The sequence below is a fragment of the Chaetomium globosum genome, genomic scaffold (assembly GCF_000143365.1).
Source record: "Chaetomium globosum CBS 148.51 scaffold_5 genomic scaffold, whole genome shotgun sequence".
In the NCBI taxonomy this organism is placed as follows: Eukaryota; Fungi; Ascomycota; class Sordariomycetes; order Sordariales; family Chaetomiaceae; genus Chaetomium; species Chaetomium globosum.
Genome location: NT_165980.1, coordinates 3,346,816 through 3,372,087, shown reverse-complemented (window position 1 = coordinate 3,372,087; position 25,272 = coordinate 3,346,816). Strand labels below are relative to the sequence as shown.

The window sequence follows — 25,272 nt, the reverse complement described above, 5'->3', positions numbered from 1 at the left end:
CCGTTCGCGGGAGCACACCCCCGAAGCAGCCAGCCAGCCAGCCAGGCCACAGCCCTCCGCTCCCTCAGGTTGTGGAATGGTGGGACGAGAATGGGGGATGTCTCCGGACTGGAGATTCGGGTTTTTGTGTGTGACGTCGCTCAATATCCAGTTCAATGCTTGAAGCTTGAGGCTTGAGGGGTGGGGGGTGTCGTCGGGGCTTTCCGAGTGGTTGAGCCGGATTGAGAACATTTGGGCCGTGTCGGTTTCTTTTCTTTTCTTTTCTTTCCTTTCTTTGCTTGTGCTATGTTGCATTCGTAACGGTGGACAAGGGCGGCAACGCAACTGGGGCTTGGGGGTACGTGTACAAGATCCCGCTGCTGTGTTCATGGCCGGTCGGCTCGCTCCGGGTTGGCTGAGGTTGAGCAAGTGCTTTTTTGTGGATTATTTGAATTGGATGAATTGAGGGCGGGGATAAGGGGGATGGCATGATGATGACCTGTTTGAACGTGATGGAGTCCCGGGGTTCTTTGCTTCACCTCAGGGTGTTGATGATCTTGTGGTTAGGCTGACGCCCCTGCTTGCTTGCCGAGAAACCTCGCCTCTGGAGCCTCTGATTATTTGCCTCATTGACGATCTTTTACATGTATAACCGGGCGAGTGATTAAGCAACCGTCAAGTGATACCCGCAAACTAGCAAACCTCCACAACTCAGCTCGAGTGAGCATCGAACACAACACATGACCTCATGCCTTTGATTTCGGGTCGCGGCACTAAGCGATCTGTACCGAGTGCGCACTTCGATAGTTGCCACGCTCGAGTCCCAAGTGTGCCACGTCTGCTAGCTGCAGTCTAACCCTTGCTAGGATTGCAACATATCGAATGTCACGGGACCAATACCTCGTCTCTTTCTACCAGGGCCCAGGGGTACTCACCAGTTGGATCGGCTATCAAGTGCCGCCTCCGCATAAAGCATCTCGATTCAAGCAAGGCTCCTCACATCGTTGTCCAAGTGTTCAGCATACCCTGTTTCAGGGTCCTTTTCAATAAACCCCTCAGTCAGCTCGGGTCGTTTCATAGGGCCAGGACGCGTATGCTTGCTTCTCGGTTCGGGATCCGATGCTGACGGCCTATCGTTGATTAGGTCGCCGCCACCTGAGAGCGTTCTGGATGCGGATCGGATACCCGGTGCGGGGACCAGTCTGGTTCGCGAGCCCGGCGGCGAATAGGTGGGTTCGAAGGCTGGTAGTGGACCGCTGAGTTGGCGGGCTGTCAGCTAACGGAAAGAGTTTTCTTCTTGAGCCGCTTGTGATACTGAAGACCATTGGGCTTTGGGCTGGATTAGAATGTACCGACGTGCGGCTGGAGCCAACGGGGCTGCTTCCGATCTCACTGTCGGGTAGTGTTCCGGACCTGTTGTTTGCATTGGTGACTGTGTCGATCAGAGCCGCTTGGAGGGAGGAGTCCAATCGCCTGCTGTACCCTTGATTTAAACCCCAGGTAGTGGTGTTAACTCTATTCGCCTAGTTCGAGCAGTGTTCCGATTAGGAAGAGCGAATAGGATTGGTCGGAGATGCAGGCTTTCGTATCGTTTGGAGCGGACAGACCTGATCAAGGTTCATCATGGCAGAGGACGGAGCTGCCGATATTGCATAAGGGTTGGACAATGATTGGCAATAGCTCCTCGCTCGAACAAGCTAGGAAGTGATTTCATGGTAGCTGGCCCGGTAGCGCAACCATTATACTGAATCTCTGAAAATATAGAGGGTTCCGCTTCTAGGATCATATGATTATCCCCTCTAAGTTTCACTCCAAACTCCTCATGGTAAAATAAAGATTGTGTACATATCGTGCTGCTTGACTTTCAACGCAACCAACTCAGCGATCCTTGGGCCAGAACCCAGATAACAACTCTCAGAGCCGAAGGGGATATGTTGTGAAACCCTAGGGCACATGCGATCCGTGAAGGGATTGATAGAGCATATATGTTCTCTACTACCTAGTTAGAACGCAAGGTTAGATTCACGTGTGGGATGTGAAACAACAAAGCCGGTGGTGATGAGCAACTTCGTTGGGATGAGAGGTACCTACCATCATACCACTGATATATAGATATATATATATAATCACACATATAGAAGCCCCGAGCCTGGCAACGTTTCCCGACCAGCCCGATAGCCTAGCGGCTAGTAGGGTTGGTCTCTAGTGATCCTGAAGGGTGCTTGACAACTGAACCGGTTTGGTAGAGGTTGTGGGTTCGAGCCCGGGCACCAGTGCCATTGAGTTGTTCTCTTATCACTCATTGTATTTACCTTTCTGATCTATGGCCCCAGTCTCTCATGTCGGCAACGATTGATCTGGACTCTATTCCAGGGGGTATCTAAACTTGAGTGTCTAACTAGCGGCTTCTAGGTGGTGTAAAACCAAAGCCGATGGGTGATTCCATAGAACTGAGTTTTCGTAGCCAGTAGACCAAACAACTTTCCCCGTAAGGGTAAGGTGGACGACTCTGTTGGCGAGCTTTTTTTGGTGTCTCTACCGACGGTTCCATCCACGATAGGCAATCTTCAATGCTTCGACTCGGTAGTCTAGCTATATGACTAGTGATGTACATGTGCCCAAGGTAGGTAGGCACCTACATGTAATCAACATCATTGGGGATACAAACTTGAACTTGCAGATGAGTTACGTCAGGGGGGTCAATAACGTTTCTCTCCAACTAGAATCTCCGCATGATTACTAAATGACTACAAGCTGAGCACACCTCTCTATCGCTATATTTACTTTACATCCCGTCCCTGCATCTTCATAGGTAGGTACCAACATCATCACTCTTCCTCCCAATCTACTCCACGATATTCAAACCACTTCCCAAACTCCTCATCCTCCACCAACTCCTTCGCCAGCGCCTTCTCATATCCAATCGTAAATTCCAACCCCTCATCCTCACCCAACATCCCAGCCCGCGCAGGATACACAATCACCAACCCAACATCCACGCGCCCCCAGAGCTGGCGATACGCAACCGGCCTCCCAAACCCAAACTCCGCGCCCTCCCCCTCCTCATCCCTCCCGCCACTATCACCAATCAGCGCCGCCGCCTCACGATGATCCGAAACCGCGACCGCCAGCGCAGGCAAGTCGTGCAGGTCCGCCGCGGCGCGCGTTCTGTCGCGCAGCACATGGAACTGGTCATGCAGCCCCTGCAGCACGGCCCGCGTGCCCGCCGCCTCCGTCATATCCCGCACCCACGCCGCGGTCCGGTGCAGCGGCCAGACTTCCTCCTCCTCCCCTTCACCTCCCCCACCGCTACAAGTAACCTCAGTCCTAGTCCCAGTCGCAGTTCCCAACAACCCCCCCACCGTCGGCCCCCTCCCCACCCCAGATATCTCCAACCGCGACACCGCCGCCGAGAGCAGGTTGCGCTGCATGCGCGGCGGGATGGGACCTCCCAGACCAAAATCGGGGTGGGCTGTTGCGCACCGCCGCCGCATGTCAATTACCTCGGCCCAGAGCGGGCGTGCGGTGAGTGGGATTTGTGTAGAATAATGTGGGTGGCGCAGGCGGGTGAGGATGTGGAGAAGGAGGGCGGTTGTTGCGGCGTAGGTGGATGGATGGGCGGTTTGGGGTTGGGGTTGTTGTTGGTGCGAATGGGGGTTGCCAGAGGCCTTTGAGCTGGGTGCCTTTGGATTTGGGGAGGTGAAAGAGCAGGCTTTGGCGCCCCCCTGGGAGGGGGGGGGGGGCGGATGGGTCGTTGAGGAGGGTTTGTTCGGGGGCGTCGACCTTCTCGGCTTCTGGGATAGGGGGCTTGGCGAGCCGCCGCGTTACGGTCAGGCAGGCTGGGTCCCAGGGTGGGTAGGGGGTGCCGGTGAGGGCGGCGCGGCAGTTGTCGGCGAGCTGTCGGACGAAGCTGGCCCAGCCGGAGAGGTCGTTTGCGAGGTGGTGCATGTGTGTCACGAGGACTAGGCCGCCGCGGACGAAGCTGGCTTTGAAGGCCGTGACGGCGGGGTGGAGGTCCGGGTGCGCGGCCGGGTTGTCCGCGCCGTAGCGCATGTGCGGGATCCGCCAGAGGTCGAGGTCGCCGAGGGTTAGGGCGCTGAAGTGCGAGTTTTCCATGTCTTGCAGAGATGGGTACTTTTCTGCGTCCTTGGGGGAGTCGAGCCACTGCGCGCGGAGCTCGACTGTGTTGTCATACCTGCGGACAAACCAGTGGTCGCCGTCGGGGCCCTCCTCGATGGTGCTGGTGAGGTGACGGGTTTGGCTGAGGGTTCGCTCGAGACCACTCCGCAACACCTCGAGGACCTTAAGCTTCTCTTCGTCTTTCAACTTGAAGTAGAGGGCATAGTTGTTAAAGACGCATGTTCCTACGTAGTCGAGCGGGGAGACTCTGTAGCGCTCCTCATCGGGGTCGTTTTCCCAGCCGAGAGGATGGATGTGGTAAACCTGTTGCTCTGGCATGGTTGGGACTTTGTGTGGTGTATACATGGGCTTTGGCAGAGCAAATGAGGTTTGAGGTGGTCAAACACAGATTGAGAGTCGACCCAGACTCGCCGGTGGATGTTCCCGGGTCATATCGTTCTCTAGTGCAACCCTCCGAGTGACCGAGTCCACTCTCCAGGGACGGCGTCTTTCCGAATAAGGCATAGCCTTTGCTTGTCGCTCGCAGCGGGCCGTTCCGCCCTCCTTGTCAACAAGAAACGCGCCGATGGGTCTCGAAAACCTTCCGGTTGTTTCTTCCCACCTTCGTGTTCGGTTCGTTGAACTCTTGCTTGTTGGGTGTTCTCCCTGGTATCAAGGGACGAGAGGACCAGCTGGCTTATGCCTTTAATTGGGTTTTCAGAATAGACTGGTTTCAATGCTTAGTGCCAAAGCCTGAACCAGAGAAAAAGAACACCCCTAGAAACTGCATGTCATGGCTCTAACTTTTTGTTCATTCCCATGATCTCCCCTTGTTGTTTGTACCGAATTAATACCCGCACTCCGCCACAAATCAAGGTACTGCCGACAATATGTTATACATGGATTCCTGCCCTTCGCTTATTTCTCGCTGACTACCTCTTTTTCTCCTTCCCCTGGTATTCTCACGGCACCTTACTCGTACAACTACAATTTCCAGACTCGAGGCTACTTCACTGAACGGACTCACAGCTTGACCGGGGGGACCAACGAGCCCTGTGCTTGCTGCAAAGGACACCCCCCATCCACAATCGTCTCTTCTAATGGCACCTCGTGCTTCAGCGGCGAGGGGATATAAACCCGATGTACCGGCCCCTGTTGGCTCGGAGCAGTGACGAAACGGTTAAACCAGCTCGCCAGTTCCGTAGCGACCTCGTCGAGCAGGTCCGAGTGCAGCGTCAGGATCTCAGTGTCAACCTCGGCACGGGGGCCGTGGTCGACCTGCCTCACCCTATCGCAGAGCAGAACCAGTTCTACTTCGTGTTAATAAATCTCTCTCTCTCTCTCAGGACGAAACCACAACAGCAGCGGGGAGACATACCCTTCGGCGAAGTATGCACCCCACTATACACCACCGCCGGATGCGCCGCATACCCCTCAACCTGACCCCTCAACCTCTTCAGCGACTCCTCATAGCAATCACAGCGCCTCCTCGCCTCGCGAGCCATGCTCGCCCTGGGGGTGGTCCCCTGCATGGTGCGCTTGTTGTCGGCCTCGAGCTTGATGGCCAGGTCCACGATGGTCTGGACCGACTCGAGGACCGGGTTCTCGTACGAGCGCTGCGAGCTGCCCGACATGCGCGAGAGGCGCGAGAAGTGCGAGGCAAAAGACCGGAAGGACGATATCGAGCCTCGTGACTTGGCGGATTGCGCCGAGTGGTTGGAGCGTTGGGAGCGGATGGACTGGGCGTCGCTGGAGTCGCCGGCGCCGCTTTCGGGTTGGTCGTTATCATCGTCCTGGTTTTTGGGGGATGGCCCGGATGGGCTCGTATGGTCCCCGAGGCCTCTTTGCCAGGAGACGAGCCAACGCATAACCTTCCGTCTGGGACAGGCATTAGTTGATTTGTGGGTGTTGCTATCACCAGTTGCTGCCCTGGTAAAGGTAGGTCTCATACCTGCGTTGTTTCTCCTTTCTCGAGGAAACCGGCCGGCCTGAACTAGACGCTGACATCGTGTTCTTTTGTGAGGTATTCTGCCGTGCAAAGTCTAATGGGGAACAGTTTGTCTCTTAAGACAGTAATACGATGCGGAAACTTCGAGCCCCATCAGTCATCTCTCCTTCGTACTTTTATTTAACGACTCCAGGTCACGGCAGCCTGGTGCGAAGAGCGAGCTGGCGAGCCTTGTCTTCTTATAGCAGCATAGCCTCCGGGGCTGCAGAGCATGGCCTTTTGTGGCGTTAGGTGTAGGAGATCCGCGCTGCGGTGCAACCATACCCAACCAGACCAGACCCTGGTGGCGATGCCGCAGGATTGATTTGATCAGGAATAGCCAAAGAGGCACGCGCCGCCCCGCAATTAGGGGAGTGACGGCACTATGAGACAGCTCGAGCTGGCGTCAGATTCAACTGTCGAGTTACCAAATCGATTCCATGGCCGAATCCGAGGCCCAGAGCTTTGTGTCATATGTGCACCGGTCGTTGGACGAGGAGGAGAGCTTCCACTTTATGCGCTTCGAGTTCCTCCAGCGTCTGAATCTCAGCCATTTTCACGTCAAGCTAGCCCGTATCAAGAGCCGGGTCCAGAAAAAAGGGGGAGTGCTCTGAGGATGAGCTAGAGACGTTACAAGTTCTCCTGAAGGACTATGGTATGTACGAGCCTTGGGGGTTATTATAATATTATCACTTACCGCCCCTCATAACACACTCACCTTCACAGAAATCAAGCCAATGAACTAACAACCACCCAGCAACGGCAATACGCGACTACCGCTACCTGCGATCATGCCGATCGGTGCCCAAAGCCGAGATGCGGCTACGCAAAGCCCTCCTACAACGCTACTTCCAGTCGGACGACGACTTCCAAGATCCCTTCCACAGCCACTACTGCTTCTTTGAGGACGAGACGTCCCAGGTGGACCCGCTGCGGGCGACGCTGATGCGGTACTTGCCCGTCGCGCTCACGTACTCGCTGGAAGAGCGGCGGCAGCGGCCGCGTGAGTACGAGGAGGGCAAGGTGCCCCTGTTGGTGTCGGCCTTCGTTGACCGCTCCGTCCGCTTCATCACGGCCATGACGGGCGGCGTGTTTTTGGTAGGCCCCATGTTGATCATGACGTTTAGCCCGTCGCAGACTAAGAGCCTGCTTACGGTTTCGTTGGCGTTGGTGGTCTTCTCGCTGGTCCTCTCGTTTGGGATCCGCGTGTCAAACGTTGAGACGCTGGTGGCCACGGCGACATACGCGGCCGTGCTGGTTGTGTTTGTCGGGACGAGCTCGGCGGGTGGGGAGAGTGAGAATGGGTCTTAGTATAGGCTAATAATGTTTTATTTTTTTAAGGCCGAGTGGGTAGCATGTACGATATAGATATCGGTGATACCCGAACCGGATAACTGTGAGTCTCATAGATGTTATAGCTTCGAGGAAAGCTTTGAGGAAGGCGACCGAAGAATGAATCCTCGAAGAAGGGTACCTACCTAGGCAGTCACTCATGTTTTGAGCTTGGTTGTTGTTATAACACGATCGTTGAATGTTGGCCAAACACTGGCTTCCGGCGGCGATCAGGTCGTATTGAATTCCCATTCGACTTTTTCAAGTGCCACCAAGCTAGGTGGTGTTCCCGAATCCCGACGGAAACTGCGACTGCGGAGCTGTTCTTTGAGATGTCACAAACTCACGGTCCAATGAGAAGGGGTGCTGAGATGGTCAATCCAACTCCATTCAAAGGCGACTGCCAAGAGCAGCATACGCTCCCTGGCAGGTACCGACCTTCCCTTAGACATCCTACTCCCGAGTCCCGAGTCCCAGTCCCGTATGAGCGACACCGTGGCACGTTGACGTTGTCAGTCCCACCACGCCAACCTCTTGCTCCGACTGCCCGAAAGGTGCATCCCATGGCGGATGAAAACCAAGCAGCCATGCTTGGATCAGTCCTGCGGCAAATGGCTCGCCGCCAACCAGTACCCCAACCCCAGCTCACCACCCTATTCCCCACCATCCAGAGCTGGAAGCGCGGCGAGCTAGCACCACAGGAGTACCACACCTTCCGGGACGGGCTCTGGTGCCCGGTCCAGCCGCCGGAGCCAGCGGTTCCCGGGGGGCCCACCACAACGCCGCGATCGTTCCAGTTCGCCGTGCTCTCCTGGAACATCGACTTCATGCGGCCCGAGGACGACGCGCGCATGGCAGCGGCGCTGAAACACCTGCACGGCCTCGTCGCCGCCAAGCCCGACCTCCCCAGCGTCGTCATGCTCAACGAGATGACAAGGTCCGACCTCACCCTCATCAAGGACGCCGCCTGGGTGCGCGAGGGCTACAACATCACCGACATCAACGCCGACCACTGGGAATCCACCACCTACGGCAAGTAGCCCCCCTCCTCCTTCTTTGTTCCCGCCACCACCCCCCTCTCCCACCCCTTCCCTTCATCTCCAGTTCAGCCCCCCAAACTAACCCCACACGGTCCACGGTCCATCAGGCACCTGCATGCTCCTCCCGCACACCCTCCCGCTCACCTCGCTCACCCGCCTGCACTACACCAACACAGCCATGCAGCGCGACGCGCTCTTCGCCGACGTGGCGCTGCCGGGGGCGCGCACGCTGCGACTGTGCACGACCCACCTCGAGTCGCTGCGGGTGGCGCCGCCGCGGCGCCCGGCCCAGCTCGCGGCGGCGGCGGCCCATCTGCGGAAGGCCGATGCAGGGGTCTTGGGTGGGGATCTGAATGCCATTGAGGAGTTTGATCGCGGGTTGTATAGGGAGTGTGGGTTGAGGGATGCGTATTTGGAGGGGGGTGGGAAGGACGGGGAGGAGGGGGGGATGACGTGGTAGGTTTATTTTTTGGTTCTTGTTTTGGTTTGGTTTTAATGAGGGTTGGTTCGTTGGAAGCTACCTACCTACCTACCTACGCTCGGTGCTGCTTTGATCTTTGATTCTTGGAGAGGATGAGCTAACAGTATTGAGCAGGGGATATCAGTCAGGGGAGGAGCGGAGAGCACAGTTTGGGCTGGGCAGGTTGGACAAGATTCTCTTTTGCGGCGGCGCGTTGAAGTTGCTGGCCTTTGAGCGGTTCGGACGGGATGTTGTGGTCGAGGAGGAGGGGCCGGCATCGAGACTGGTGCACGGAGATCTGGAAAAGGCCTGGGTCACGGATCATTTGGGGGTGAGTGCCGAGTTTCGAGTCGAAGTACCTGAGGGACCAAAGGAGGCCGCGGCCGAAGCGCAGGATGACAGGGAAAGTCCGATTTTATAACATGCGTTGATCTTGTCCCCACCGAGGGAATGACTCGGACTACAATGCGGATTCCCCAAACTTGTCTTTCGCAGACGGGCTCTAGAAGATTCGTCTCTTGATGCGAAAAGGCACTCTTACTTTGCTCGAGCCTCCAGGTTAATGGGAACGGTGATACGCCCTGTTAAGCACCGGTTCGTCGGTTGCGAGAAGTCGATACGATGAGATTAATCATCACCCAACAGGGCAGGGAGATGACCAACTGGCGTATAGGAGCCGAGACAAAACGCGCCTACGATCATCGGGGTGCTTGTATCCATGGAAGGTCTGATAGTTTATTTAAGCAATTAGAGTTAATCTAAACTAAATATTTACAATGGTAGCTCTAACAGTTCCCCTGTACTAAAATAGTAGTGCCTCGAACTTCCTTCTACCTTTGGTACTCAGGCTAGCGTTCATTTGGTAGATACCGTTGCTTTGTCTCCTCTAACCCTCCTAATCCTGGGGAAGGTTGGTGCAAAGAGAAAACGGTGGCAACAGCAGCTAAACTCATCTCCGGCGCGACGGTACCGTTGTCGAGGATGATGCCGCCGCCGCCGCCGCCGCCTCGAGTTGGTTCTCTTGGCCTTTCTTGCGCAATTCTTTGACAACGTTCTAGGGCATGGTTAGTATAGGTTGAGGAACTGGAACGAGGGGGGGCGAGAGTGTGAGCAGGAGTAAAGTTTGAATCCCGGCCGAGGCCTAGGGGGACGTTGGATTGAGTGCCCCTTCTGGAGACACTTACCGCGAGAGCCTCGGGGTTTATTCCCTTCTCGATCATGGAGATGCAGATAGAGAGCGTCTGGCGATCGAGATGGCAATTCTGTAGCTGTTTGTCAATCGACTTGGCTTCTGCTGCTATGGTAGCGCGGCCACTTACCAGGATCGTGGAAATTTCGTGCAGGATGTTGACTGCTTGTTGAGCAGCTGCCTGCTTCTCGGCCCGATCGTTGGGTGGCATCTTGGTTGGGGTGATGACGACTTTTGTTGAGGTTGAGAAGTTGAGTGAGGTTGCAAGGTTGGAAACGCGCGTTGCATGTTTAATGTTTAATTGGCGGGGCACGCGTCTGAACATGGGCTTGAGTACCACCGACTTCGTACCTACCAACCATGTGGCGAATGTATCAGTGGATCCAATGCTCGAACAGCTATGAACTGCCATTCATTAAGGAAATCGAGAAGGGGATGTAAGAGGTATTCTTATCACTAAAGCCCTCTTAGAGAAACACGAGTCCCTGTTTGGGGGGATAACATAGCTCATAGAAACAAGATCAACACATGTTATAAAATCGGAGTTGCCCAGGTACCTTATTGTAAATCTTACTTTAGATTAACTCTAATACCTTAAATAAACTATCAGACCTTGCCATATCCATCCGCGCTGACCCGGCTCTCGGCACCCAAACTCCTTCGCACGCGAATCCCACGCCCAATTAAGCCAAGACATTGCCGCCAACCATTCCCAATGCATAATGCAATAATAGCCCAGAAAATCCAAATTCGCATCACCACCCTCCAGTGACACCAGCCGGGTCAAGCCAGCCCAGCCCAGCCCAGCCCGAATCACACCCCCCTCAACCCTTAAGCACTCACCAACCCCTACCGCCACCTCCACCGCCACCCCAGTGACACCAACCAGCCATCAAACTCCCTCCAAGCGCCCGAAGCAAGATATCGTCCTCCTCAGCATAACCCTCTACCTATGCCCAAGAAGCAGGATATCATCCTCCTCATCGTCATCCTCCTCCTCCTCTTCCCCTTCGCGGTCCTCATCCTCCGAACTATCCTCCTCCTCCTCCTCTTCATCATCATCATCGTCATCATCAAACCCCACCGCACTCTCCGCCGACGTCAACCCCGTCATGCGGTCAAAGTCCCTGTCGCCGCGCGCGCTGAACAGATCCATCATGTCCATCTCGCCGTCGTCTTCTTCTTCCTCCTCGTCGTCGTCCTCCTCTTCGCTGTCCGAGATGCACGCAGCAGAACCAGATCTTGTGGCGGTGGTGTCGGTGTTGGTGTTGGCAGCAAAGCCGGGACGGACAAGATCAGATTTGCTGCCGTTCCCTCCTGATAGGGCGGGGTGCGCCGGTTCGGCGTCCGAGGACGGGGTGCTGCCGCGGTTGAGGAGCCGCGTGAGGAAGGCGCGCGAGTAGGAGGATGGCGAGGTGGAGAGCAGAGCGAAGGCTTGCATGCCGTTCATGTTGTTGCTGTTGTTGTCTCTTTCTTGGTCCCGCTGCCGTTCCTGCTCGCGGCGGAGGGCTCGGTCCCGGCGGCGGATTTCTTCTGCGAGAAAAGCTGGGTCGAGGGTCACTGGCTGCTGTTGGGGCTGTTGCTGCTGCTCGGCGGCGGCGGCGTCGCCGCCTGGCATGTTAAGGAGTTGCAGCTGGGTGGTGTTGTACGAGTTGCATACGGCGCACTTGAGACCGATCCAGTGGTAGGCGGTTTGGCTTTTGGCGGAGCAGTCGTTGCACGAGATGACGGCGCGGGAATCGGCGTAGTCGGGCGGCATGGGCTGGTGGAGGATCTGCATGTCAAGCTGGCGGAAGCGGTACTCCATGTTGACGCACGACTTGTTGCATAGCGGGCACCGGTACGACGTCTTCTTGAGCTCCTCGAGGCAGACCAGGTGGATGCTGTGGCCGCACTGCATGAAAGTGACCGACTTGGGTGAGTTGAAGAGGTACTCGTTGCAGATGGGGCAGTCCGAGTCGACGGCACGCTCGATGCACTTGTGGTTGCTCTCGGACGTCGAGATACAAGCCATGCATTTCTGACATGTTCGTTAGTATTAGGCGGTTGGATTCGGCGTGGATGGGATGCTCACTTTGCAGTGGAAAAAGTCCTTGCCCAACCCTTGGCCGACTCGACACAGCCCGCAATCTGAGCAGTGGTAGATGGGCTTGCTCGCATCATCGTTCCAAAGCTTGCAAATTCCGCAGTAGTAATAAGCGGCCGACTGGTTGCATTTGATGCACGTATCCGAGGCCTTCTGAGCGCACCCACAAAGCATGCAAAGCATGTGCTTGGTCTGCTGGCGTGGGAGGGTGTGGTCCTCGCCAGCGTCGTGGCAGTGGCGGCATGTGTACCACCGTTCGCACAAGGCGCATTGTAGCTTGACGTTGCGTCGGTAATGTTCACAACCGAGGCGCCTGTTCTCGTCGTCCGGCTGTTCCGCCACTGACCACCATTCCGCTCCATCGCCCGGACGCTTCTCTGGCACAAAAGTCGGTGTGAGGTCCTCCTCGGTCAGTGGCAGGTTAAGGCGCCCGGGTGCGTCACCGAGAGGGTTCCATTTCTTTAGAGCTTGCAACGGCCCAGCTGGATCCGTGTGTTCGTGGTTGTCCAGGCGTGCGATGTGCTTGCCCGCGACACCGGCCTGAGGGTACTGTGACCAGCCGCAGGTGACCGTTGTAACTTGGTGTACTTTTCCGTCAACAGCTCATGCATCATCTGGGGCTTTGGCGTCCTGGGCGACATCGAGTGATTGGACGGCCTGTATCCTCCGACGGAGGTCTCCCATGCCGTCATCCTCGGGGAGCGGTGTCGCCCTGTTGCTTTCCGGCGGCGGCCATGCTGCTTGGGTGTTGGTTTCCAGAGTAGCGGGTGCGTCAGGTTGGTTGTCCAGCCCGGTATTGTTGGGTAAGCTCAATCCCGGTAGGCCCGGATTCTCGGGTGTGCTCCGCAGACCATTCGGACTCGAGGAAATGGGGCGGCCGGCTGGGTCTCGAACTTGTCGGATGCGGTGTGGCAGTACTGCATTCCCGGTTGTTAACCTCCCGTTGCCGTGCTCATCTCCTTCTAATATCGCGGTCCCAGCAGCACCGGGGAACCCCGTCGACTGCGCTCGCCGGCGTCGTATCGCGGGGCTCTCAATGGCGGGGGCCTCATCGGCAGCGAACCCGCTCGAAAAGCGACGGGCTTGTCGGAGAACGGGCGTGATGATAAAATCGGAGACCAGCTGGGCCATCGCAAAGCATCAGCTGCGTCTGGCGGTGGACTCGAGGGTTGTCGACTGACCGGAAGTCTGGTGGATTGAACATGAACGGAGAACCAGACCAGGGGAAGTTGGCAGCGGGCAGGGCCTGGAACGTTGCCTATAATTGCCCTACCATTGGGTGCCTGCTGCCGGCCCGGGGTGCAGGAGCCGGGCTGAATTGTTGGGGCGAGAGGGCGACAGCTGAGTTGATTTCGGGAACCCCACTCATTTCCGGGCTAAGCTTTTTCTTGCATCCACAATGGGAATCAACAGACGGGCATCAGGAGCAGAGAGGTTGTTCACCTATTTCGGCCCAGGCTATATACGCTTGAGTAAGCTATCGTCCTAGTTGATAATGCAGCCCACTACCGGTGCAAGCACCAAATGCCAAATGCCGCTGATTGCATCGCATACCTAACCGATATAAGCCATCAAGGTGATGACAAGCTGTAACTATCCAACTTTCAACTCGGTGATAAATTTCACATGCTGCCTACCAATCCTGACTCCGCTAGCCAACCCAAACCATAGGATATTGCATATTGTCATCTCATCATAAACCTTCGACCCCCCTACCACCTACCTCCCTCACGACCGCATGGCCTCCACAAACAGCTCCCTCATCCCCTTTAACAGCGTAGCCAGCTCCCGCGTCTCATTAACCCGTTCCAGCACCTTCTCCAACTTCTCCCGCTCCAACTTCGGCCTGCAATGCCTCACATCATAGTCCCGGCTGCCCGTACACAGCTCAAACCAGGCCTCCCGCTCCCAATTCTTCTCATCCACGTGCGTATACACAAACTTCAGCCGGTCCTCGACTCCCGCGCCCTCGATGCGCAGACACAGGTTGGTCACCCAGAAGTCGAGCTCCGGCACGTTGAAGCGGGCCTGGGCCTCGAGCTGGGCCTGGTGTGCGCGCTGCGCGGCCAACCGCGCGTCGATGTCCTTCTGCGTCGCGGCGATCTGCTCCTTGAGCGCGTCGCGCGTCGCCGCCTGCCGGTCGCGCTCGCTCGTCAGCTGCGCGATCGCCCCCTGCATCTCCCGCGTCTCCGCCGCCTCCTTGCCTATCGTCTGCTGGTAGGTGTTGGTCTTGAGCTGGAGGATTTCAATGTCCTTTTTTTTCATGCGCTGGTCCTCTGTGTGGGGCAGGGTTAGCGAGTGGAAATGGACATTGGAATGAGGACGGAAGTGGGAGGGGTGGGCGTGGTCGTACCCTGCAGCTCAGCCACGCTCATGTGGAATTGGTTACGCTCCTCCAGCACGCGCTTGCGCCCTTGCTCGATGAAGGCATCGAACTTGGCGGTGAACTTGGCCATACGATCGCGCAGTTCGTCGAAGCCGAAGTTGATGTTGGGAAGCGTGTCCGCTAGGGAGGGACCGCCGATGGGTGGCCGGCTCGTGGACATTGAGGGGTCGAATGCTGAAGACATAGTGGCTTGATGTTGTGGGTGTTGTCTGGTTTAATATGCTTCCCCCTTTGCCTGGATACAGTGCGACGTTCAATTTCGATGCTGCTGGTGGGTTTGGAGTGCTGGTTTGCGACGGTGATGCGCAAATGCGGGACACTTGTGGATTGTTTATCTGCTTGCCGTCTTTGGCGGGTTTCCAGGGCGTTGTCTTGCCAAAACCAAACGGCCTTGGTCCACACATGTAACGCGATTGGCCATCCCTTCGGCGCCCCGCTAAAAAGTTCCCTTCTGAGATCTCGGTTTGGGTTCAGTGACATTTGATCCTTCAACACACAACCACATGCAAGTGATGCGTGGGCTGTCAAATTCAAGAGAAAAGAGAAATTCATTCGTCTTTAATCCAAAACGGAACAGCACACCCATTGTCACCCTTTTTTGACAATATCGCCCCACCCGAGTTTCGCTCTCGATGTTGCGCGCCTCACCCGACGCAACAAACACTCTCTGCGACTCAGACTTGACTTGAACAAACGGATAAAACCTACTTTTTGCCTTGCAGAGCAAAGAGAATGATCCCGTGGTCTTCACATCTTTGGCTTTCCATTACGATAGGTCCAAATGGATGAAAGGAAAACCGCCGTCCAGCCTGCCCGGGCCAAAACTCGCCGGGTCCCAGCGGACGGCATCGTTGGACGCTTGACATACACGCCGGCCCAAGGTGATGAGTGCATCGGCCAGATAGGGAGAAACCGAGCAAAGGATGAGAGTGAGTGACATGCATGTTTTGAAATTAGAGTATTCCTTCATCTTCTCGTTCTCGTATTGACAGCACAGCCCCTCGCTTCAAGCAGATAACGCCCTTCACGCAATGGTGTGCTCCGGCGAAGGCTCCAACCTCCCAGCTCAGTGATTTGCGCCCTACCCAAGCTGCGAGATCCCAAAACTACTGGCTGTCGGAACACCTCCCAGATGCTTCCATTGTTGACGAGGGCATCGAGTCTCTTCTTCTAGAAGAGATCGCGGCTTCTCAGGTGAAAACAGAGCCTGCACTCGGCGAGACAACACCACTATTCTCGGTCGGAGAAATAACCGACTTAAGGCAGGGCGACTCAGCAAAGGCTCATCCGGTGTTAGCCGTTGCTTCCGGCATTTCTGGAAATACCCTGCGCCTGATCAGCCTCGCCCGCGAGGAATGGATCTGGTCCACAGCAGACATCAAAGTGCGCCTTCATGCCGCAGACACTAAACTCGAGGGCGAGTGGTACCAGGATGGGGAACCAATCTCCTTGGTTAAGTTCGCCGTTGACCCAAGAAAATACGACCCTATCAGATGGCTGCTTGTCTCCAATGGTACATCGACTGCTGTGTATGAACCCGAGCTCCGGACGATACCCATGCCGGTTGCCAGGGCCTCAATGGAGTTTTCGGGCCAACCCGTTGGTAGCCAGATTTTTGGCAACCCCCTCCTCACCATATCCTGTGAGCGCACCGGCGGGAGTTTGCAGGCGGATGTCTGCTTCGTTCGGCACCCTGAAGCGGACATACCTCAGTTAGCCACCATTGACCAGGCTGGATACTGGAGCGTGTGGGAGATCATAGGTCGCCGAAATGTACGGCCGAAGATTCTGACACCGGTCATGAGAATGTGCGGGAACATTATATCGGGATACATTCCGAAGCTGCCTTCGAGCTCCGTGACGGAGTCGCAGCCGCACAAACTCTTGTGGTTATCCTTTGGTCAAAGATATCGAAGGCCGCCCAGACGATCGGTCAGCCGCGCAAGTAGCCCGCCCGAACAGTCCCGCATGTCCGTTGAGCCCGAATCACAGCCTCCACGAAGACTCCTCTTGCTGTGCAACCCCAGAACCCTACATTTGTTCGACTTGCATACTCGAGAATCACACCCAGTCTCACACCTAGTGTTGCAAAAGGACAGCCACCGCATCCTCGACGTAGCGCCCTCACGACTGGACCCTGCACAAGCATTCATTCTCACCAGCACCGACCTCCTATGGGTGACGGTAAAAGAGGGCAAAAACGACACCTTAACCCTCGAGATCCTCATATCCTGCCCGCACCAAAAGGACGCCAGCGACCCAACACTCCGCCTGGACGTCTCGCCCGGCGCCTACATCAATGATCTTAGGGCCTGCTTCGCGTGTGTCCGCTCCACTAGGAACACCGAAATGACCGTCTTCTGGTTTATCAACCCAAAGCCGGGCACGCCCGTCCGATACCACCGCGACCTCCTCTCTCTCCAGAGCCCGCCAAGTTTTGTCGGCTTGAACATCCTCCCCGCTGGCCGCCGGGTGGGCAGCGACGAGCCAACGACGGAAGCGGGCCGCGCGATGCGGCGGGCGCGGCTGCGCTTCTTTCAACTGCTCACCCTCGGCCAGAATCTGGACGTGCACAGCGCGCTGTGTGCTTGGTCCGATAATGCTGGACTGTCTATCTTGCCGCCCGATACGAGGGAGAGGCTTGGGGAGGGCGGCAACAGGCGGCTGAGGCTGTTGCAGGATTTGACGGAAGCGTTTGCGGTGCCGGATGAGTTTGACGAGCGTGCTGTGTTTGGAAAGAAGGGGGCTGAGGGTTTGGCGTTGGAAAAGTTGAGGGCTGGGATTCAGCTGCGTGTCGATTTTAGGCTCGTCGCTCAGCGGCTGTCTGCCGGAGACCCGGCCGATATGGATCGCTATGGGACATCGTCTCAAATGGGTGGCGTGGGCTTTGGTTTTATCGAGGACGCGATGGCGCGGGCAAAGGAAGACGATTACGTGCCGCGGCATTCATTGTACGAGATGTCTCTCAGCCCCCTTACCTTATGTGATTTGCTAACAATTCTCTAGGTTGGATTTGGCGGTATCCCGGGGGGCAGGTGCCGATCTTCTTCAACTGGCTCGAGAATGGGATGCACAGCAGGACGCATTGCATCGGCGCGCCGGCGAGTGGACCTTTGTACCAGAAGCACGTCGTCCGCTCATTGATTTCGGGCCCGACGACCTTGTCGAAAGATTGCGAGACTTGTTCCTCGAACCCAATGGAGAAGACCCCTCCCACCAAAGCCGGGTGGAAGTTCTACAGAACATGGCAGCCGAGATGTTCCTCAGCAACATCGGCGTCTCGGCGTTACCTGAGTCTTGGACGACCGCCGACAGCCAACTGTCGAGCTCCCTGCCCTTCCCTAGCTCACCCTCCTTAATGCCCTCCCAGCCGTCATTACCAAGCTTCGTCAAGAGCAAAGGGAAAGGGAAAGAGAAAATCAAAGCCGAAATGCTGCAACAAGAAGACGACGCCGTAGTTCTCCGTCTGCGCAAGTACGCCACGCTGGACACCTCTCCAACCATACACGGCGAGCCCATCCTCGCCCTCTCCCGCTGGGACCTGGGCGCCGACCCGAGTGACATCACTTGGAAACCCGGACAAGACCTCGAAGCCGAGGAGGCCATCAACCGGCGCCGGCGCAAGATCGAGTCCCGGCGGCGGAAAGCGGAGCGGCTGTCCCAGCGCATCTTTGGCGATGATTCCATGCTGATGGATTCGTCCTCACAGTCCTTTGGTGGTCCCTCGACGCAGCCGTTGCCGATGATTTTGTCGACGGGGGCGAGCGGTAGTAGTGTGCGCCAGAGTCAGAGCCAGAGTCAAAGCCAGAGCCAGAGCCAGGATCAGCAAACGCCACGACGGGCGTGGGATTTCTCGTCGCAGCAGCAGCAAACGGGGGCGTTTGGCTCGCCGAGAGTGTTTGTTGGCTCGCCCCTTAGAAGGGAATATCGGCGGGACTCGGGGATGACGAGAGGGGGAATATTCTCGTCGCAGCTGCCACCGCCGGAGCAGGGCCCGTCACAGGGTACGCCGTCACAGTCCAGGTCGCAGGCGCTACCGGGCTTGTTTGGCGCGCGGCCGTCGTTCTCGCCGTTTAAGAAGAGTCCGTTGAAGAAGATGAAGAGGAAGAGTGAGCTGCGGTTGAGTGGGTTTAGGTAGGGTGTTGTGGGGATGGTTGGAAGGAAGGGGTGGGCTTAGATATGTGGGAAATAGTTGTTGGAGATACCCTGTGCTAGAGCTCGCTTTAGGAGGCCATGTGCAAACAAGCTTAAAGCTAACTAATATTGATCTGTGTGATCACTGTCAAATCCCCGGTTTGAAATGTGGCAATTCAGTGAGTTTTTGGGCTGCATATTCCATCATGGCACCTCCAAAATTGTTAGTGCTTCACAGCCAAACAAACCGAACTGGGAAACTTTTACTCCTCAAACCTCTCACTCAAGCAGTTCTTCACAACCTTCTCAGTCAACACCCAACCCCAACGCAACATCCAACAACTCACAATCTCCCAGGACTACACACCCCAACAAACCACACATAAATCCCAACCAAAAAAGAGCAAAAGAGACAAGAAAAATGTCCCACCACTGCCACGACGAACACACCCACTCCCACGGCGGCGACGACCACCCGCACAACCACGCCGAGCACGACCACTCGGACGACATCGCCCCGGCCCTGCAGTTCTCCCTCTACCAGCACATCCACTTCGACCAGGTCACGGCGCTCAACGAGGCCGAGCACGGGTCTGCCCGCGCCGTCGTGCGCAAGACGTGGGCGGAGCGGTTGAGTGCGGTGCCCGAGCTGGCGAGTGATGTGGATGAGGAGGTTTTGGTTAATGTGCCGTACGTGTCCTGTCATCTTTTACCTTGTTTTCTTTTTTTGGGAGGGAGGGAGGCGTTTGGTAGGGACGGCTTGGTTTGGTGTGAGTGGTTCAGTTAAAGGAGGGGGGAGGGCTGTGAGAGAAAAGGAAGGATGTTGAGTGAATGAGTGACGGATTACGGGCTAACCCAGACACAGCTTCACCGGGCAGGTCAAGCTGCACTCGATCCTCCTGCGCACGTCGGACTCGGACTCGGCGCCCAAGACGATGCGCGTCATCATCAACCGCGACGACGTCGACTTCGGTGTGGCCCAGGAGACCAGCGGGACCCAGGAGTTTGAGCTGAGCCGCACCGGGGAGGTGCAGGAGTTGGCTGTGGTATGTCTGTTTCTTCCTTTTCTTGTCTTCTTTCTCTTATTACGGGCTATGAGAGCTAAACCACGTGCAGCGCCGGGCACGGTTCAACGCCGTCCGTCGGCTGACGCTCTTCTTCCCGGACAACTTTGGCGACGGGGAAGAAGACGTCACGCGGATTTCGTATCTAGGGTTCAAGGGAGAGTGGATGCAGCTGGGGAGGGCACCAACAAATATCCTCTACGAGGCGGCAGCAAACCCAGGGGATCACAAGATCAAGGGCACGAGCGTGAATCAGATGGGGAGTGGGATCGGAGGGCGGGGGCCCGGTGTCTAGACACGACAAGTGAAAGGGGGTGGTTCTGCGCGATTGCTTGATGACGGTTGCTTGAACTAGCAGGCGAGCTGTGCGACTACATGAAATCGTCCTCCCAGTCTTCGGACCGGTTCTGGTTGCTGGTGGCTTCCATGTTCTCCTCGGTGAAGATGTCGTCGTAAGCGTGGTCCTTCTGCCACTTCTTCTCCTGGCGCTCCTTCGCGATGCGGGCCTCCTCCTTTTTCTACGGGGTCTGTTAGCGGGTATGGCAAGAGGATGAGTGGAAATCGGGAAGACTCGCCCGCGCCAGCTGTGCGGCCTGGTCCTTCTTTCGCAGCTCCCGCAGGTGGTCGTCTTTCTCCTGCTTCAGGTCGGGGTACTGTTCAACCTTGGTCTTGTTGAGCCGGTTGACGATGGGGTTTTCCCGTTGGGGGACGAGTATCTTCTTGACCTGTGGGGGGTCAGGGTATGGAAGCTTCCGGAGTAGGGGTGAAATCGGTGACATACTTTCCTGTTGTCCTTGAAGCTCACTTGGCCGACGGCCATGCTGCCATCCTTCTTCAGGTTAGACCACGGGGTGTATATTATGGTGATGTTGTCCTTCTTGTTGCCTAGGGCCGTCAGTCAAACTCAAATGCGATCCCATATCACCTACCCTCGATTGAGTTGGCCTTGGTTAGTTGTGCCAAGTCTGTGAGGAGCTCTTCGGGAATATTGTCCCATGACTCGCCCTCGCGCAAGCGTAGATAGATATGGGCGCTGGACAGTTTGTCGACGTGGAACTACAAAGAATGAACATCGCCGGCCAGGAACCGAGTCAAGAGGCCTCATACCCTGGGAAGAGTGAGAAAGTGACTCGGACAAGGGATCTCATAAACTTACCACACATCTTCCTCCCAACCGAACTTGATCAAGTCCTCATCTGCACAATAGATATATACTAGTTAAAATACCGACTAAAACACAGAAACACAGAACACTGCCTCAATCTCACTCACTCTCGAACTTGTCCTTTCCGACGTAGACAAACGCCGAGGGTTCAACGACGTTGGAGGTGAAGTAGAAGACCATTTGGGCTAATAGAACCTGAGGTTTTCAATGAAGAATAAAACAAGCCTCGGGAAAATGAAGGCAACCACTGATGGTCCACTAGCCCTTATGGTTGGAGGAGGATGCACGGCAGCGAGCGAGTGAGAGTTTCACGAGTGTGGCTGCTCTGCCTTGGGGAAATGAGAATCGGGGGTTAGGGTTGTATACATACCACTAAATCGAGACCCGACCCAGGTCCCAATTTTATCGGAACGGAGCTCTCAATTTTCTGCCGGGTGCTTGAGCCGCCGACCACATTCTGAAAGCGCGACCTCGCCGTCGTCGAGGCCGTTCTTGTCCACACCATCCACACCGACCGATACCGTCGTAACCACCAATTATCGAGACAATCAAGTACCGACGACACCCACACACACAACACAACACAAACCCACACAATGGCACCCCGGCTGCCAGCCCACTGCTGGCGGCAACTCGCCCTGCGCCCATCCACAACGACCCCCACAACCGCCGCCGCAACCACCACCCTCCCCTCCCTCCTCCCCAACACACAAACACGCACCGTCAAAACCGGCTGGTCGACGCTCCCCCCACGAGCCAAGCCGCACCGCTTCAACCAGGTGACCTCTGGCCTCCCCGCGCCCACCGCGGGGCCCGCGGCGGCCCTCCAGCGCAAAGCACGCACGACACCCCTCCGCGCGGGGGTGCTGGCGGTCAAGAAGGGCATGACGGTGTTCATGGGCCGCACGGGGGCGCGCATCGCCTGCACGGTGCTGCAGCTGGACCGCGTGCAGACGGTGCTCAACAAGACGCGCGCCCGCCATGGCTACTGGGCCGTGCAGGTGGGCATGGGCGAGCGGAATCCGGGCAATGTGGGCGCGCCGCTGTTGGGGTACTACGAGGCGAAGGGCATGGCGCCGAAGGAGGTGCTGGCCGAGTTCCGGGTGCGCGATCAGTCCGGTCTGTTGCCGGTGGGCGTGCAGCTGATGCCGGATTGGTTCCATGTTGGGCAGCGGGTCGATGTGCGCAGCAATTCGAGGGGTATGGGCTTTGCGGGTGGTATGAAGAGGCATGGGTTTTCCGGGCAGGAGGCCAGTCATGGTAACTCCAAGAATCACCGCACGATTGGTTCGGCGGGTCCCAGTCAGGGCAGTGGTTCGCGTGTGCTGCCGGGCAAGAAGATGCCCGGGCGGATGGGTAACCAGCGGGTGACGATCCAGAACTTGCCGGTGCTGATTGCGGACAACGAGTTGGGGATCCTGGTGGTTAAGGGGTGTGTGGCGGGGCCTAAGGGGGCCGTGATCCAGGTGCAGGATGCCTGCAAGAAGGACCCGCCGCCGCAGGAGTGGATCGACAAGTCGAGGAAGACGCTGGAGGAGCGGTTTCCCGAGGCCGAGGCACATCTGCAGGCCGCGCGGGTGCGCCATATGGAGCTGAAGGAGGCCCGGCGGGAGAAGAGGATAGCGGAGCTGATGGCCGAGGGCGTGAGGCCTGACGAGGAGCACGCCGATGCGATTGAGGAGATCCTCGCTGCCAGCGCGAAGGAGGACGCCGCCGCGCGCACGCCGGCCGAGCTGTGAAGGGGAAACGTCAGTGTGGTAGTGTAGTTGTGTGTCGTTATTTGTATCATATCATACCAAAATACAGTAAATGTACAGCACGTGTAAGAACCCCTGTCTTGGCTATCCCTCCGTCACCCTTCTATCATCCCGCCGGCGTCCGGCCTAGAGACCCGCCCTACTTGTTCATCTTCCTAAACCCCCTCGTCGCCGCGGCACTTGACTCCTCCTCTTCCAAATCCACCATCTCGATCGGGCCCTCCGCACCCGTGATCGCCTTAAACGGATCCCCATCCTCCAACAAATCAATCACCACCCCGTCATCCGTCTCCAGACTCCACTCGGTCGTCTCAAACATCCCCCTCGGCGACGGCCGGAAGCTGGTGAAGCGCATGACCCCGCCGCCGCGGGTGCCCTTGACGCGGAAGGTGATGTCGATGCGGCCGTGCAGCTGGTTCATCTCGCCCGAGATCCAGGGGATCTGCTGCGCAAAGTAGATCTCGTCGCCCAGGTGGGCGCGCGCCTTCTCCGAGGTCCGCAGCGCGTACAGCGTGGCGCCCACCACGGGGCTGGAGAGCTTCTGGTAGTTGAAGATGGAAATGGAGGCGATGATGAGCGCCGCCGCAAAGAGCGGCAGTGTGCGCGACCAGCGGAAGGTGGTTTGTTCGAGGCCTGTGGGCTTGGGGTTAGTATGTGTGGGTGGTGTGGGGGAGTGCGTCAGCCGGAGAGGGAGGGTTATAAGAAGGGAGAATTACTGGGCAGCTCTCGATCTGGACGGCGCTCCATCAATGGCCCATCGCCGGGTTTGGGCGCCGATACGAGCGTGCGTTTTTGCTGCAGTCGGGCGGCAGGGTTTTGTGGTATTTTCCTGGCTGTCGATACTATCCTCCTCCGCAGTAGGACTGCTTGGGCGCCCGTCCTTTGCTGGGTTAACCTCGACAGCATGGTTGGGATTGTGTGGTGGTTTGGAATCGACTGATCGACTGAGGTTCAGCCCACTTTGGTACATAAGGAAGCTTGCTGCGCTACAAATAATTCGTGCATATGACAGTCATGTTATGCACTTATCAAGCTCCTTGGCAGCACTTGGCCCCTCCTTCCTCCCCTGTACCTCCTTCTAGAACACTTCTCCTTGGCCTCCTCTCTTTCATCATTTCTTTGTTCTTTTCGGATGGTGACACGCACGTGTCCCGCTCCGTTTCAGCCCACGCATTAACTACTGCTTTGGCTCGGGCATATCGCTGGCCGACGGTTTCGCATTTGGTCATTTCTATGTTCTCATCCCGTGTTTCTCCACTGAAAACCCGACGATATGGTACAGGACCTTTTGAATCATTACCATGACCCATGCTTGAAGAAACGACTATCTCCTTCTTAGGTCGGAAATATGTGACTGGTCAGAAAACATGACAAGTGAGGACCTCCTAGTCCTACAAGTGGTCCGTGGGGACATGGAATCATGACGACGCCGGCTTATGGATCCTTGATCCCTCATCTCGCCTGCGCCTTTGGAGATAGCCACACCCCAAGCACCACTCCTGGTTCTTTGTCTTGCGTCCTCAACACGCAAGAATATGCCTTCTGCCATGGCTTATTCACACCCGTCCCTTTGTCTGTTCCCAGACTATATCCCTTACCCCTATCTCCGTTTAAATGCCCAGCTGCCGAGTGGCCAGACCAGGGACCTGAACTTCGCGCAATACACGCTCTGTTAGACAGCATAGTCAGCCATGATGAAGATTCGCCACTCGTTACTGTTCCCCATCGGGCTCTGCCTCTTCCTCCTCGCGGTCGATGCCGCCATCACCATGGGACTAGTGTCTAACATGGTCTCTTTCCTGCATCGGAACGGCCGCGGCCCCTTTGCCGTCGCCCCTGCAGACGGATCACCGTTCCTCCTCGCCGGCGAGCCGGCGAATCTAGTCGTTGACCAAGGCCACACGGCCAACGCAGCTGGCGGAACAGCTCTGATCCTAGTCGGGTTCGGCGGGAGCATCGCCTTGTGGCTGGAGCGACGGGTACGGAAGAAGGTAAGTCTCTCTCTCTCTTTCTCCCCCCCGCAAACAACACGACACTAACAAAAAACCCGCAACCAGTGGGACCGATCCTCTCCCTTCTTCCACATCTGGGCCGTTTTCGTCCTGCTCAGCTTCCTCCTCACCATGGTCGCCCTCATCTACACCTTCGTCGAGACGGCCAAGACGGGCGGTCAAGTCATCGACCTCGGCGTCGCTCGCGCGAACCCCCCGCCTGCCAAATACCCCGACGACAAGTGGACGCCCGAGAACTGGTATGCCGCCGTGCTGGACTTGCCACTGGCGAGCGCCAATCAGCGGAGGGTTATCAACGGCAATTTAACTATTATGCGGGCGTGGCGCTGGAACCTGGTCTCGCTTTTTATCCTGGGATTTACACTGCTGAGCCTGGTGGCGCTGGAGGTGCTGAGGGCGCGGCAGAGGGATTTGCAGCCGGTGTCAATGGTCGAGGTGCTGGCTGGGCCGTCCAAGCGGCCCAGCGCGTGAGGGGAGGTATCGTACTAGGATGTCGAGCTTTTAGGGCACAGTTGTTGGTTGACAGCTTTCAGGATATCAAGACTGCTATCTCGGATGGTTG

General features: G+C 56.8%; 13 protein-coding genes across 13 annotated transcripts; 5 read left to right on the top strand and 8 right to left on the bottom strand.

Moving 5' to 3' along the window:
* Window positions 1-2,807: 2,807 nt before the first annotated feature.
* On the bottom strand, window positions 2,808-4,437 carry CHGG_07942 (uncharacterized protein; the record flags this gene model as incomplete). Its single annotated transcript, XM_001225597.1, has 2 exons — window positions 2,808-3,704; window positions 3,763-4,437. 2 exons carry the CDS (start codon window positions 4,435-4,437, stop codon window positions 2,808-2,810), a joined length of 1,572 nt encoding a protein of 523 aa, XP_001225598.1.
* Window positions 4,438-5,121: 684 nt separating this feature from the next.
* Window positions 5,122-6,105, bottom strand: CHGG_07941 (uncharacterized protein; the record flags this gene model as incomplete). Its single annotated transcript, XM_001225596.1, has 3 exons — window positions 5,122-5,408; window positions 5,477-6,027; window positions 6,098-6,105. The coding sequence occupies 3 exons, from the start codon at window positions 6,103-6,105 to the stop codon at window positions 5,122-5,124; spliced, it is 846 nt and encodes a 281-aa protein (XP_001225597.1).
* A 420-nt stretch (window positions 6,106-6,525) lies between these two features.
* Window positions 6,526-7,396, top strand: CHGG_07940 (uncharacterized protein; the record flags this gene model as incomplete). Its single annotated transcript, XM_001225595.1, has 3 exons — window positions 6,526-6,672; window positions 6,734-6,740; window positions 6,843-7,396. The coding sequence occupies 3 exons, from the start codon at window positions 6,526-6,528 to the stop codon at window positions 7,394-7,396; spliced, it is 708 nt and encodes a 235-aa protein (XP_001225596.1).
* Window positions 7,397-8,106: 710 nt separating this feature from the next.
* CHGG_07939 (uncharacterized protein) lies at window positions 8,107-8,817 on the bottom strand (the record flags this gene model as incomplete). Its single annotated transcript, XM_001225594.1, has 3 exons — window positions 8,107-8,399; window positions 8,541-8,619; window positions 8,686-8,817. 3 exons carry the CDS (start codon window positions 8,815-8,817, stop codon window positions 8,107-8,109), a joined length of 504 nt encoding a protein of 167 aa, XP_001225595.1.
* A 1,049-nt stretch (window positions 8,818-9,866) lies between these two features.
* CHGG_07938 (uncharacterized protein) lies at window positions 9,867-10,317 on the bottom strand (the record flags this gene model as incomplete). Its single annotated transcript, XM_001225593.1, has 3 exons — window positions 9,867-9,971; window positions 10,102-10,179; window positions 10,237-10,317. The coding sequence occupies 3 exons, from the start codon at window positions 10,315-10,317 to the stop codon at window positions 9,867-9,869; spliced, it is 264 nt and encodes an 87-aa protein (XP_001225594.1).
* A 735-nt stretch (window positions 10,318-11,052) lies between these two features.
* Window positions 11,053-13,323, bottom strand: CHGG_07937 (uncharacterized protein; the record flags this gene model as incomplete). The annotated part of the gene is made up of 3 exons (XM_001225592.1): window positions 11,053-12,126; window positions 12,181-12,741; window positions 12,847-13,323. The coding sequence occupies 3 exons, from the start codon at window positions 13,321-13,323 to the stop codon at window positions 11,053-11,055; spliced, it is 2,112 nt and encodes a 703-aa protein (XP_001225593.1).
* Window positions 13,324-13,920: 597 nt separating this feature from the next.
* CHGG_07936 (uncharacterized protein) lies at window positions 13,921-14,762 on the bottom strand (the record flags this gene model as incomplete). The annotated part of the gene is made up of 2 exons (XM_001225591.1): window positions 13,921-14,468; window positions 14,546-14,762. The coding sequence occupies 2 exons, from the start codon at window positions 14,760-14,762 to the stop codon at window positions 13,921-13,923; spliced, it is 765 nt and encodes a 254-aa protein (XP_001225592.1).
* Window positions 14,763-15,359: 597 nt separating this feature from the next.
* Window positions 15,360-18,716, top strand: CHGG_07935 (uncharacterized protein; the record flags this gene model as incomplete). Its single annotated transcript, XM_001225590.1, has 3 exons — window positions 15,360-15,507; window positions 15,576-17,529; window positions 17,585-18,716. The coding sequence occupies 3 exons, from the start codon at window positions 15,360-15,362 to the stop codon at window positions 18,714-18,716; spliced, it is 3,234 nt and encodes a 1,077-aa protein (XP_001225591.1).
* Window positions 18,717-19,133: 417 nt separating this feature from the next.
* On the top strand, window positions 19,134-20,071 carry CHGG_07934 (uncharacterized protein; the record flags this gene model as incomplete). The annotated part of the gene is made up of 3 exons (XM_001225589.1): window positions 19,134-19,402; window positions 19,572-19,758; window positions 19,829-20,071. The coding sequence occupies 3 exons, from the start codon at window positions 19,134-19,136 to the stop codon at window positions 20,069-20,071; spliced, it is 699 nt and encodes a 232-aa protein (XP_001225590.1).
* A 235-nt stretch (window positions 20,072-20,306) lies between these two features.
* On the bottom strand, window positions 20,307-21,121 carry CHGG_07933 (uncharacterized protein; the record flags this gene model as incomplete). The annotated part of the gene is made up of 3 exons (XM_001225588.1): window positions 20,307-20,501; window positions 20,558-20,661; window positions 21,049-21,121. The coding sequence occupies 3 exons, from the start codon at window positions 21,119-21,121 to the stop codon at window positions 20,307-20,309; spliced, it is 372 nt and encodes a 123-aa protein (XP_001225589.1).
* Window positions 21,122-21,537: 416 nt separating this feature from the next.
* Window positions 21,538-22,680, top strand: CHGG_07932 (mitochondrial 54S ribosomal protein YmL9; the record flags this gene model as incomplete). Its single annotated transcript, XM_001225587.1, has 1 exon — window positions 21,538-22,680. The coding sequence occupies one exon, from the start codon at window positions 21,538-21,540 to the stop codon at window positions 22,678-22,680; it is 1,143 nt and encodes a 380-aa protein (XP_001225588.1).
* Window positions 22,681-22,837: 157 nt separating this feature from the next.
* Window positions 22,838-23,927, bottom strand: CHGG_07931 (uncharacterized protein; the record flags this gene model as incomplete). Its single annotated transcript, XM_001225586.1, has 3 exons — window positions 22,838-23,331; window positions 23,542-23,684; window positions 23,845-23,927. 3 exons carry the CDS (start codon window positions 23,925-23,927, stop codon window positions 22,838-22,840), a joined length of 720 nt encoding a protein of 239 aa, XP_001225587.1.
* A 462-nt stretch (window positions 23,928-24,389) lies between these two features.
* On the top strand, window positions 24,390-25,181 carry CHGG_07930 (uncharacterized protein; the record flags this gene model as incomplete). The annotated part of the gene is made up of 2 exons (XM_001225585.1): window positions 24,390-24,689; window positions 24,756-25,181. 2 exons carry the CDS (start codon window positions 24,390-24,392, stop codon window positions 25,179-25,181), a joined length of 726 nt encoding a protein of 241 aa, XP_001225586.1.
* Window positions 25,182-25,272: the final 91 nt, after the last annotated feature.